The sequence below is a fragment of the Suricata suricatta genome, chromosome 12 (assembly GCF_006229205.1).
Source record: "Suricata suricatta isolate VVHF042 chromosome 12, meerkat_22Aug2017_6uvM2_HiC, whole genome shotgun sequence".
Classification (NCBI taxonomy): Eukaryota; Metazoa; Chordata; class Mammalia; order Carnivora; family Herpestidae; genus Suricata; species Suricata suricatta.
Genome location: NC_043711.1, coordinates 25,525,316 through 25,537,443, shown reverse-complemented (window position 1 = coordinate 25,537,443; position 12,128 = coordinate 25,525,316). Strand labels below are relative to the sequence as shown.

The 12,128-nt window shown below is 48.3% G+C and overlaps 1 protein-coding gene across 2 annotated transcripts in view; it reads right to left on the bottom strand.

The window, feature by feature from the left end:
* Positions 1-6,069: 6,069 nt before the first annotated feature.
* Positions 6,070-12,128, bottom strand: part of ABHD6 (abhydrolase domain containing 6) — an 85,707-nt gene continuing 79,648 nt past the window's right edge. For both annotated transcript variants that reach the window (XM_029917298.1, XM_029917297.1), the window contains exon 10: positions 6,070-7,196. In XM_029917298.1, coding sequence (XP_029773158.1) covers positions 7,020-7,196 — 177 coding nt within the window. In that variant the 3' untranslated portion in view covers positions 6,070-7,019. The remainder of the gene's footprint in view (positions 7,197-12,128) is intronic.

Below are 12,128 nucleotides of genomic sequence, written 5' to 3'. Positions count from 1 at the left end.
GGAAACCTGCGAGGCAGGGGGAAGCAGGGACAGGGGAGAAGCTGAACAAAGACAGGTTCAGCCGATGCCAGCCTTAGGCTGATGCCACACGGAGCCCCGGAGCACAGGTGATAGCAGCACGCTTCCAGCCTTGGAAGCAAGGGGACCAAGCCTTCCTCATACTCCTCCCCCACCCCTGACCGCCAGCTGCAGGGTTGCCAGATTTAGCAAATAAAAATAGTTGCTGGTTAAATTTGAGTTTCAGATAAACAATGAGTAGGATATCCTTGTGCTAAGGAAGTATTCGGTGTTGGCCTGAAATTACATTTAGCTGGGCACCCTGGGTTTTGTCTGGCAGCCCCAGGAGGTGAGAGGAAGAGGATGGGTACAGCCTCACAGGCACCTGCTGCCACCCGAGGTGGTGCTCTGGGAGAGGGGCAGGTGTGTTTCCTCAGCAGCCAGTGCTGGCAGCAGTGGGAGGGGGGGCACAGTCAGTACAGGGGACCTGGGAAGGACTCAGCAGCACATGCTACAGCCAAGGGCTCTGGGGGCAGCTCACCAGTCAAGGGTAAAGAAGCTCCTGCCCAGACTGTCAAGTCCAAAGCATCCCCATCATGCAGGGGAGTGGCAGGATGGTCCCCGCCTCAGCCCCATCCTTGGCTGCCCTATGAGATTATTTTTGCTCCTTCCTAGTCAGTCTCCTACTTGTGTTGGGGCGGGAGCAGGGGCCAAGCTATTTAACTTTGTCTCCTTCAGGATTTCTGAAATGTATTTAAATAATAGAGGAACCTTTTTTTACAAGTGACCTTAGAAACCTGTCCCCTAATAAAAGGCTCTGGGAAGGAAAGGAGAGAGAATTTGGGGAGAGGACAACCACCTTGTAATTAAGCAGCCTGTTTCTAGAGAGCCCCAAGAGGCTTTCTTAAAATTCAGAGAGCCTCTCTGAGAGATTCGTAGTGTTCCTACAGAGTACACCCTTCTGTACCCCCCCTTTCTTTAGAGGGCTCTGCATCCCCATTCCAGGACCCAGAGGGATCTGTGGGCTCTGACCTACCAGAGGCCCCAGCATAGAGGTAAGTGAAAAGAGCAAGCAGAGGGTGCGGGGCGGCAGCAGTAATGTCCAGCAGGACCCATTTATGTAAAAAACAAACCATCACTAAACCAGCCATAGGGTCTTCTCCGTTTGTACATATGTATATATAAGCATATTTTTAAACATTCATTTTGTTTGATTTGTTTTAAAGTGCCAGGACATTATTCTTCCAATTTAACAACTGTTAAACAATTTTAAAATGTTTATAAAACTAAATAATTTTAGAATTCTTAAATAAAAAATCAGGACTTGCCCCATACAGTCACTAGAGGGAACCGTGGACCACACTTGTCTTATGCCTCTCTTCCCACCCCCCAACCCCTCTTGGAAGAACAGACTCTTCCTCAAAATGCGCCTTCCTGTCCCCCAGTTCCCACCCCTCCAACCTCAACCCCAAGGCAGGAGACAGGAAACAGGGAGTGGAGGCCTGCCATCCCTGATCCGCAATTCTGAACTCCAAGAAAAACATGGAAACCAAATCTTTCTTCCTGTGACACCCAGCACTTAATCTGAACAGAGGTGAAGTTTTTTTTTTTTTTTAATAGCTGTTGTCCCATTTAATGTGGAGATTCATACATTGCACAGCAGAAATGTCAATGCATTTGACCCTGTAAGGCAGCCCTGGACCCCACAGGAGATATTACCTAATCTGTGGTGTACATACCATAATACTTTTCTAAATTTTTAAAAATATTTATTTATTTTTGAGAGACAGAAAGAGACAGAGTGTGAACAGGGGAGGGGTAGAGAGAGAAAGAGACGCAGAACCTGAAGCAGGCTCCAGGCTCTGAGTCAGCACAGAGCCCTATGCGGGTCTTGAACCCAAGAACCGTGAGATCATGACCTGAGCCGAAGTCAGACGCTCAACTGACTGAGCCACCCAGGCGCCCCCATAATACCTTTCTAAAATGGGAAAATTTCCAATTTGGAATTACATCTGGCTCTTTGAGGTTTGGAAAGAGATTTTAGACCTTGACTCATGTCTATAGCTGCCACTTTCTGCCCCTAAGAATCCTTCCTTCTCCCATTCCCTGCTGGAGGGTGGAAATCCCCTAGGTGTGCCCTAAAGTTCCTCGTCATTGCCTGGAGGGTAGAGACTAAAGATCCAACAAGCAATGAAAGAAAGGGTCCTCCAGCAGCCAAGGGATGGGGGCCTTCCTGCTGCTGAAAGGAGCCACCTGATACCCTCTCCCTGACTAGGCTAATGACAGTCACGCAAGACCCTCATTCCATCATAGGCAACCCCAGGCCAACATCCTGGTGACTTTCAGTCCAGAGAGCAGCAACACTGGGCCCCAAGGCCCCAGGGGAGCTGAGGGTTCCAGGACAGCCACCCTGCACCGTCACCCTCTGGCTCTGACCTAAGCAGATAATTTGAGGACATCTCTGCTACCCCATCTGTGACCACTTCCACCTCCGCTCTGTTTTCGCCTTCTTTCAGGGATGGAGGGGTTGTATGAACATCATCCAACTTTGGGGTAGATGGGAGTGGGGAGAGAAGCCACTGAGAGAAAGCCCAGGCTGTGTGGTTAAAGGAGCGATGCTGGAAGATATACAAGATGAGCAATCAGAAGAGCCAGGCTCCCAACTCTCAGGGGATGTTGTGCCTCTGTGTGCCTGCCTGCATGGGTGAACGACACAGACAGACAGATACGAGACAGATAAAGTGATGAAACACATGGGCTGGGGGAGGACAGGAAGAAAGACAGAGATAAAGAGTTTTTAAAAAATGCAACAAACCTGGCCGAAGTGTATTTCAGCAAATGCTTTTGGAATAGATCCAATGAATTGCCACTTTTAATAAAAGACTTCTAGAACAAAGACACGAAGTCCCCAAAGCAGAAGGCTGGTATATGTGGATGTTAAAATTTGCATCCATCATCTCAGAGCCATGTTAATTAACCAACCAATGATTGTCCTGAGATCAATATCAAGGGCTTGGCAAGTTAAAAGAGGAACCTTAAGTCAGCATTTATATTTAATTAAAACCTAAAAATCATCAGAAGAGAGTGGGAAAGCCCTGGCGGTATGACAGCCTTGGAGTTGACCTTGCCTTTCTTCCAAAGGGAGCCTGAGCTTGGTCCCAGGCAGAGCCTCGGGGCTGCCTCTGGAGTGGGAGTTAGGGCAGAGCCACATCAATTGCCTGCTTGTTTCCAAGCCTGACCCCAACGGACAAGAAACAAGCAGAGGAGACGTCTCTTGTCCAGAAAATGGCGCTGGGCAAACACCACTGATGACTGTTTCAAGTATGGCGGAGGGAGGGGGCGTCAGCAAGAGGGAATGAGGCCTTCTGGAGAGGGCGTGACACCAGTCCTAAAAGAGACTGGAAGGAGATGAGCAGCCTGTCCCTTGGGCCTGTCCCTTCGATGCTGGAATGTAGGTAAGCTTGTTTGCTGCCTGGCAGGAGGCTGGGCAATGTGATACACTTAGCTACTTTCTGAGTGAACAACTGGGTTGTCTTCCTCAGCCGGGGCCCCGGGTGTGGCCTCAGTGAGCTGCAGCTGAAGCTGTCACACACTGGCTTGGTTCAGGTGAGTCAGCAGGACCCCAGGCTCTACTGGAAGTTGGGCCAGATAGCTCCTGGCCAAACCAGCCAAAGCATTATTTTTACAAGTCACCTTCAATCATAAACCAAGAGGCTTTTCTCTACTTGTTATCTATGTGACCTTGGGCAAGATTCTTCACCTCTCAGTGCCTCCACTTCCTGGCTATAAAATGGGCACAGGTTCTAAGTACCTTTCAGGGGTGTGTGAAAACTTGATAAAGTGATGCATGGAAAATACCTGCAACAGCCCCTGGTGCATAGCTGTATGGCTCAGTCCTCCAGCTGGCTTGACTGACCACCTTATAATCTCCCCATACTTTCTGGGAACTTCCTTAGGACAGCGCAACAGGTAACGTTCCCTGAGATGGAGAATACTCACCGGGGTTCAAATGGAAGGCAGACGATGGGCAGCACCATCAAACTGATGTGTTTCTTGCATCAGTCACTCCTGGCGCTGCCTCTGCGCTGGACAAGAAGCTAGACTGATGGCGAATTGAGTCCTAACCATGGCCTCTCCCTCAGTCTCCCGGATGCCTGCCCAGCAGGACCCAGCCCTGAGGGACCCACTCCAGCAGTGGGATGTAGAGCCTGCTTGTGATTCCTGGGGCTTTCCGTCGTCATTTGGAAGCTTGGCAGTCTTTCAGACAAGGCTGTGATGAATGACCCTTTTCTTCTTTCCAAGACTCTCATTAAAGGCACCCACCACAGGGACCAGTGGACTGTGGTTTAGGGGGCAACCGGCTGGTAGTAACCAGCAAGTCCTTCATAATTGCAAAGGCAAAAAGTAGGGTGCAAAGGGGAGCTGTGCTTTTCTGCTTTCGAGGCTTCCTAACATGGTGGGGCCAGCACTGCAGGCCAAAGGAGAACCGTGAAAACCCACTTTTTAGGTTTGTCCAAATGACTCATATGCTCAGCTCAGGATTCCAAGTGGATGCCCTCTAGTGACAGCAAAGGAGGTGGGATCTGCATCCACTGCAGACCCTGCCCACGGTCCTCCTGGTGGGATGGACAGCACACGCCCCTGCCCGTCTGATGCCACTGAAGGTGCGGTGCCGCAGCGACTCAGGCTATGATCCTTAGCAGCCATCCAGCCAGGGCAGAATGATACCTGGACCAACAGGGTTTCCCATCTGCAGCACTTATTCCAGGCCTGGGACTTCTTCTGCCCCGGGCACCTCCCCTCGGCACGCAAACCTGCCCATAACCCCTTCCCCCGGGACTGCACCCAGCTTTGAATTCTTGTTGAATATGAAAGCTTGGAATAAGCACCATGTCTAATATTCACTTTCTTTTCTAGTCATTGATTTTGTTTTCACCTGTATTATTTCTGTTTTTTCTAGGCTTACTTTTGATTTATGATTTCTTTTTAAGATTTTATTTTTATTTTTTAAATTGTCTTACAGTGTGTGAGTGGGGGAGAGGGACATAGGGAGAGAGAGAGTCTCAAGCAGTTTCCATGCTTAGCACAGAGCCTGATGCAAGGCTCTATCCCACAGCTCTGGGATCATGACCTGAGCTGAAATCAAGAGTCAGATGCTCAAATGACTGAGACACCCAGGTGCCCCAAGATTTTATTTTTAAGCAATTTCTACACCCAACGTGGGGCTTGAACTCACAACCCCAAGACCCAGACTCGCACGCTCCACTGACTGAGCCAGCCAGGTGCCCCTCTTCTTTGCTAATATATATACTGCGGTCTATAAAATTTCCTCTGAACATTCCTTTAGCTGCAGCCCACAAGTCTGATACACCACATTTTCATATCTTCTTGTATTTAAGATCTATGTTCCACTCTTCTCTGATAAATTAAAATATTCGGACGAAGTCCTGCATTCCAACTTAAACTATGAAGTTCATCTCACTTTATTTCCAGAACTACTTGGCTGCAGACTCTGTAAACATATTTGGAAGAATGAAGCTCCAGGGATTTTTAAGGGCTCCCAAGCATAACAGACAACAGTCAAAAGGAACAGTCTGATGACTCCTGCCTTTTGTTTTTGATGTACAATTTCAGCTGAATAAAAATTGCAAACAAGACTTAAAAGAAAACTAATAACCGGGGCGCCTGGGTGGCTCAGTTGGTTAAGCGTCCGACTTCGGCTCAGGTCAGATCTCACATTCATGGGTTCAAGCCCCGCATTAGGCTGTGTGCTGACAGCTAGCTCAGAGCCTGGAGCCTGTTTCGGATTCTGTGTCTCCTTCTCTCTCTGCCCCTCCCCCTCTCATGCTCTGTCTCTCTCTGTATCAAAAATAAATAAAACACTAAAAAAAAAAATAAAAAAAAAATTTAAAAAAAATTAAAAAAAGAAAAAGAAAACTAATAACCCATCCAAACAAGGTATTCCAATGCCTTAGAATAAGCCTTGAAAAAAAAAAACAAAACCCCTTTTTAAAACTGACACAAAATCTGCCCACAATGCACTTAAAAAGAAGCTTAGGAGTGGAAACCGTCTGCATGTTGCTGATCAAGATTTATTAAATTTATGTCATGTCATTGTGATAACTTTTACAGCTGTTTAGACTTATTTTCAATCACATCACTGTTCACAGAATTCACAGAATTCATTAACAAACTAGTATTTTACACCCAAGAGTCTTCAGTAGCACAGCAAGATAGAGATGAGGCCCACGAGGTGCTTTTGTGTGATCATTCAGATGCAGATGTCTAAGACATTATTGCTTTATTAGTCCTATTTTTAAAAACAATAAATTATTCCCAGGAAACCCGCTCTGCTGGGTGTTCTTCGTACTGATCCTGTGCTAGGCTCCCTTGTGATGGTGCGGACACGTGGGGGCCCATCAAACCGCCCACCTGTGTCCCCCAGTGCTCTGGCTGCACCAGCAGGACCACACCCCGCCTCGCGTGTTCGTATTTTTTACAGCTGGCCGTTTCCCTACCTGGCCTCGCAGCTGACGGCCTGCATTCACATAGGGGTCTCTAAAGTACAACTTAACCTAGACATAGACAAGAGGGGCTCAGCAAATGGAGGCTAATGCTCCTGACTAAACAGCCATGGACCATGCAGGGGAGGACGTCAAAGCAACAGAAAAACCTCGAGTCTCACTCTGTGAGGGATGTTTTAAAGAAAATGGCCTCGGTGATTATGGTCCAAGGCAGCCGCCTTGCAACATGAACTTGAAGACTGCTGGGTAGATTTCATGGCTGAATTTTCTTAATTTTGTTCCGGGTGAGTTTCTACACTGTGAAAAATATCTTGGAGATCTCCTCATGGCCCCCAAAGCTCTGTGGATCTGTCGAGACCGGGGATAGGGGACTAGCTTCCTCAGGGACGCTGGCTCTCACCGCGTTTGGGGCAGGATCCCTGAGAAATGGTGGCCGCGTCAGAATTTGGAGATGGAGGCAGAGGCTCAGTGCCAAGTGCAGGCTGCAGCTGGGGGACCTCAGTCCAGCTTCTTGCTGTTGTCTGTGCTGTGCACAGAAGCTAAGAAGTCGACAATGAGCTTGGCTGTCTTCCGGGGCCTCTCCATCACCACTGAGTGCCCACAGTTTTCCAGAAGTTCCACCTGGCAATTGGCAATCGACTTGGCCAACATGTCCGCCCCAGACACGTCGAGCACCTGCAGGCAGGACAAGAGAGGAAACCAGATAGAAAAGACTCAGATGCCCGAGAGCGCGGTTGGGGGGATGGAACACCAGCCGAAGCCTGGCAGGGGTGATTTTCAGGGCCAAGTCACTTTGGCGGTGAGGCTTGTGTCTCCTCTGACAGATGTGACTGCATGCCTCGTGTTTTCCTCGGCAGTTTGGTGCTAGGCATTGTGTTGCTGCCAGCATTACTAAAGTGGAAACACGCAGCCCTTGCCCTGGTCTGGTAGGGAGGCCAGACTGGTCAGCAGACGAGGGTTCAGACAGGGGAGCACCCTGGGAGCTGCGAGTGCACAGGGGAGGAGGATTCATGGATGATGCGGGCGGGGGGGGCACATCATGCCAAGAGCAGGAGACAGCTGGGTGCCGAGACACAGCACGTCAGAAGTGGGGAGGGTGTGGTGGAGAGATGGGGGGGAGGGGCCTGTTCCCCCAGCCATGCTGGGGGCTCAGGCCTCCATCTGACAGCAGTGGGGGACTGGGGGGCTGTTTAGGGATGGATGTGATCAGTCCAGCTGTGGGAAGGACACAGAAACACGCAAGATGTTAATGCTAATTATCCCAAACTGGAGGTGGGGGAATAGTATCTTTTTGAAGGTCTTCTGGAGGTCCCCAGAGCAGTGTGACTGAAGGCCTTGAAATGCGTGAATAACGGGGAACGCTTTTCCGATATGAAGGCCACCACTCTCCAGGGCGGACCCTTTCTGACCAAGGAATTTAATTTCATTGTGCCCTTGGTTACCTGGCCATTTACACCAATCCAGTGTTTCCTCCCCAACACCCTCTGTAGTATCAGATTTGCATTTGTACCCGGTCATGGCTTTCACCTTCAACTCATCCCAAGGCAAGAGGGCCCCTCCCCTCATTCTCCACACAAAAGCAAGACCCTCAACAAACTCAAGTGCCGTCTGGTTGCTTTTTTCCTAAAAAAATTTTTTAAATGTTTATTTACTTTTGAGAGAGAGAGAGAGAGAGAGACAGAGTGCAAGCTGGGGATGGGTAGAGAGAGAGGGAGACACAGAATCTGAAGCAGGTTCCAGGCTCTGAGCTGTCAGCACAGAGCCGGATATGGGGCTCGAACCCACAGACCATGAGATCATGACCTGAGCCAAAGTCAGACACTCAACTGACTGAGCCACCCAGGCGCCTCAAGTGCTGTTTGTTTTCATTCTCATCAACCCAGACCATTAAAACCAAGATTTTCTATCCAGGAAGCGGAGTGAGCAACATGCCTCAGCCAAGGCACAGAGCGCAGCAAAGTACCCCCGAGGCCACAAATAGCAGCTAATGGGGAGCTTAGTGAGGGTGAACCCACAGAGGAATCAGACACCTCTGTCTTCCCCTCACTCACAGGTAAGGCTGCCGTGGCAACTCTCTGAGCACAAATAAAGTCCAGAGTCTGTGGAAAAATGCCCAGAGGAAATGCAGGTGGACTCAATCGGTCAAAGTATGAAAAAGTGGTAACTCCCAACTGAATATGCGGCAGACAGGTCAAAAACCACAGCTCAGAAACACCCACATGAGCCCCTAGCTCTGACCTGTTACGCTGGTCAAATCCAGCATTCCCCGCAGTCACTCAGGTATGTACAATAATAGCAGCATGGACCCTCGTGCACATCTATGGGAACCACACCAGCTGTTCCTTGGGCAAGACATTCATACAGATGGTCACACAATCTTCCTCCATCCCATTTCAGGCCAAGGCCAAGATTAGGATGATGGAAGTGAGGCACAGGCCTTGGGCACAAAAGTTAAGCAGGCTCCAAAAAACTCAGTCATCAAGATGAAGATTATTATTTTGTTAATTAGGCTCCACACCCCAACACAGGGCTCGAACTCAAGACCCTGAAATCAAGACCTGAGCTGAGATCAAGAGTTGGCTGTTTGGGGCGCCTGGGTGGCTCAGTCAGTTAAGCATCTGGCTTCGGCTCAGGTCATGATCTCACAGTTCGTGGGTTTGAGCCCCGCATCAGGCTCTGTGCTGACAGCTAGCTCAGAGCCTGGAGCCTGTTTCAGATTCTGTGCCTCCCTCCCTCTCTGACCCTCCTCTGCTTGCACTCTCTCTCTCTGTCTCTCAGAAATAAATTAAAAAAAATAAAAAAAAAAGAGTTGGATGTTTAACCAACTGAGTCACTCAGGTGCCCCGAGATGAAGATTATTTTATGCAGTATTTAAAGCAAATAGACATTAATGCAAAAAGATCCATCATGAATAAAATATAAAAATTACAAAGACAGGATCTAACCTTGCTCTTACATGACCTACCTCACCTTAGTCTGAGCCCTGCCATGCATTACAATGTAAGTAGACTATAAGCTGCTGGAGGGCAGGGATCCTGTCTGTCTTGGTGTCTGCTACATTCCCAGGGTCTAATAGGGTGTCAGGCACACACTAAGTGCTCAGTATAAATCTGTTAGCTGACTCAAATATAAAGGCAGTCAGTTGGGTTTGTCCCTTTGCTAGTTTATTTACTTTTTTTAAAAAATAAGGTAACTTTTTAAAAGTTTATTTACTGGGATGCCTGGGTGGCTCAGTCGGTTGAATGCGTGACTTTGGTTCAGGTCATGATCTCACGTGGGTTCAAGCCCCATGTCGGGCTCTATGCTGACAGCTTGGAGCCTGGAGCCTGCTTCAGATTCTATGTCTTCCTCTCTTTCTGCCCTGCCCCTCCCTTGCTCATGCTCTCTCTCTCTCTCAAGAATAAATAAACATTAAAAAATTAAAAATATAATAAAGTTTATTTATTTACTTTGAGAGAGACAGAGAAAGAACAGTGCTGGGGGGCAGGCAGAGAGAGGGAGAATCCCAAGCAGGCTCTGTGCTGTCAGCTCAAACCCACAAAACTGTGAGATCATGCATGACCTGAGTCAAAATCCAAAGTCAGATGCTTAACCAACTGAGCCCCCCAGGCACCCCTATTTACTTTCTTGCTTACTCACTCACTCACTGTGTACTCCGGGTCTCCTGCATACCCGGCACTGTGCTGGCTGGATGAAGGGACATAAACAGTAATGGACCTTGTATATCTCCACAAAGCCCTCCCACTCTGTTGGACTGAATACAGAGGAGAAATGCGTGAACTGCTGTGCAGAACTCCTCTCAGGAAGGGCTGCCAGGTTCAGTTGTGCATGCTGTATACTGGCCAAATCGAGGGGGCATGATTGACATAGACAATAATGTGCATAGCTCCCTGGGGTCTACAGTACAGCAGCTGCAGCACCTACAGGGGTTCAAAGAGCAGGGAGACTGCATTCTGCCCCCTGGCAGGGGCTGGTCGATGCACCAAATGTTGATGGTAGAGCAGGAAAAGAGCCAGATGCTCAGGAAGCAAAAGGCCATGAAATAAAAGGCCCCTGAAACCTTTGCCATTTGGATTCCCCTTGGAGATGGTCCATAGAACACACAGAAGATCTGATCGTATTTATAGCAGGCCCATGGAACGTTATGTTCTTTTTTCAGAACAAAATGGACTTCAGAGTCCTGGAAGAAATTCTGGACCATAGGCAGAGGCCAACTATCAGAGGCAAAGGACATGAGTAACAAATAACTTATTTTTGTGTAACTGGAGAAAGATCACCCTCATACGTATTCGCTAAGCCTCACATTCACCCTAGTAGGAAAAGTGGCTGAGTGGCATTCTCAAGGTCATGGACCAATAAAAGGCAAAGGCAGGGCTGGAACCTAGACTTTCAGAGTCCAAGCCCAGCAGCCTGGCTTCTGCATTGTCTTCGCAGCACAGGGCAGGGCCATGGGTCCTATCTCTCCTTGAGAGCCCCAAATCACCTTTGGGATTTCTAGAATGAAGAAAGGCCTTCATTGTTCTAACTTGATTCCTGACTGAATAACCCCCTGCTGGCCTACTCTGTGTCCTGCTTCTCCACTCAGGTGCACACAATGCTTCTTTCAGTTCTCTGGCTGCTGCAGAAGAGAGCACATGAGCCCGGCCTGCTCTCTACGCCCACACCCCTGCACTGACCACCCTGGGCACTGGCTGGCTGATGTGAGAGAGCTGCACGCTGATGCTGTCCCCAGTCCCTCCGCACGTGCGCTGGGGACGCAGTCCTGGCTTCTCCTTCCAGGAGGCCACCCTGACCTTAGGAAGGCTCCATTTCTCATCACCTCTTCATACTTTGCATTTTAGAAGAACTCCAAGTTTAGATACAATTTCTAAAGAACAGCTGCAAACAAAAAGGTGCCTCTGGGGTAGAAATCAGTATAGAGGGTCTCTTATGGCTTGAGTCCCCCCTAAAATTCATATCTTGAAGTACCAACTTCCAATACTTCAAAAGGTGACTTTATTTGAAAATGGGATTGTTGCAAATGTAATTAGTTAAGATAAGGTCAGACGGGTGCAGGGTGGAGACACTTCACCCAGTATGATTGGCCCCCTTACAAAAATTTAAACATAGAGACACACAAGTATAGGGAGAATGCTATGTGAGGATGAAGGCAGACAGCAGGGTGATGTATCTATTAGCCAAGGGACATAAAGATTGCCAGCAAACCACCAGAAGCTGGGGAAGAGGCATGGTAGGGATCCTTCCTGACAGCTCCCAGGAGGAACCAAATTACTGACAACTTAAACTTGGACTACTAGCTTCTAGAACCTTAAGATAATCCATTTATATTGTGTAGGCCATCCAGTACTTTGCTATGACTATCCCAGCAAAGTAATATAGAGGCATCTAATAAAATCTATTAAAACTTTATGATTTAAAAAAATTTTTTTTAAGTAAGCTCTATACACAACATGGGACTTAAACTCACAACCCTGACTTCAAGAGTTGCGTGTTCTACTGACTGAGCCAGCCAGCCAGCCCTAGCACCTATTAAAATTTTTAAATGCACTTGTCTTTTGACCCAGTGAGTCCACATTAAAGAATTCACCCTTTGTGTATGCTCACACT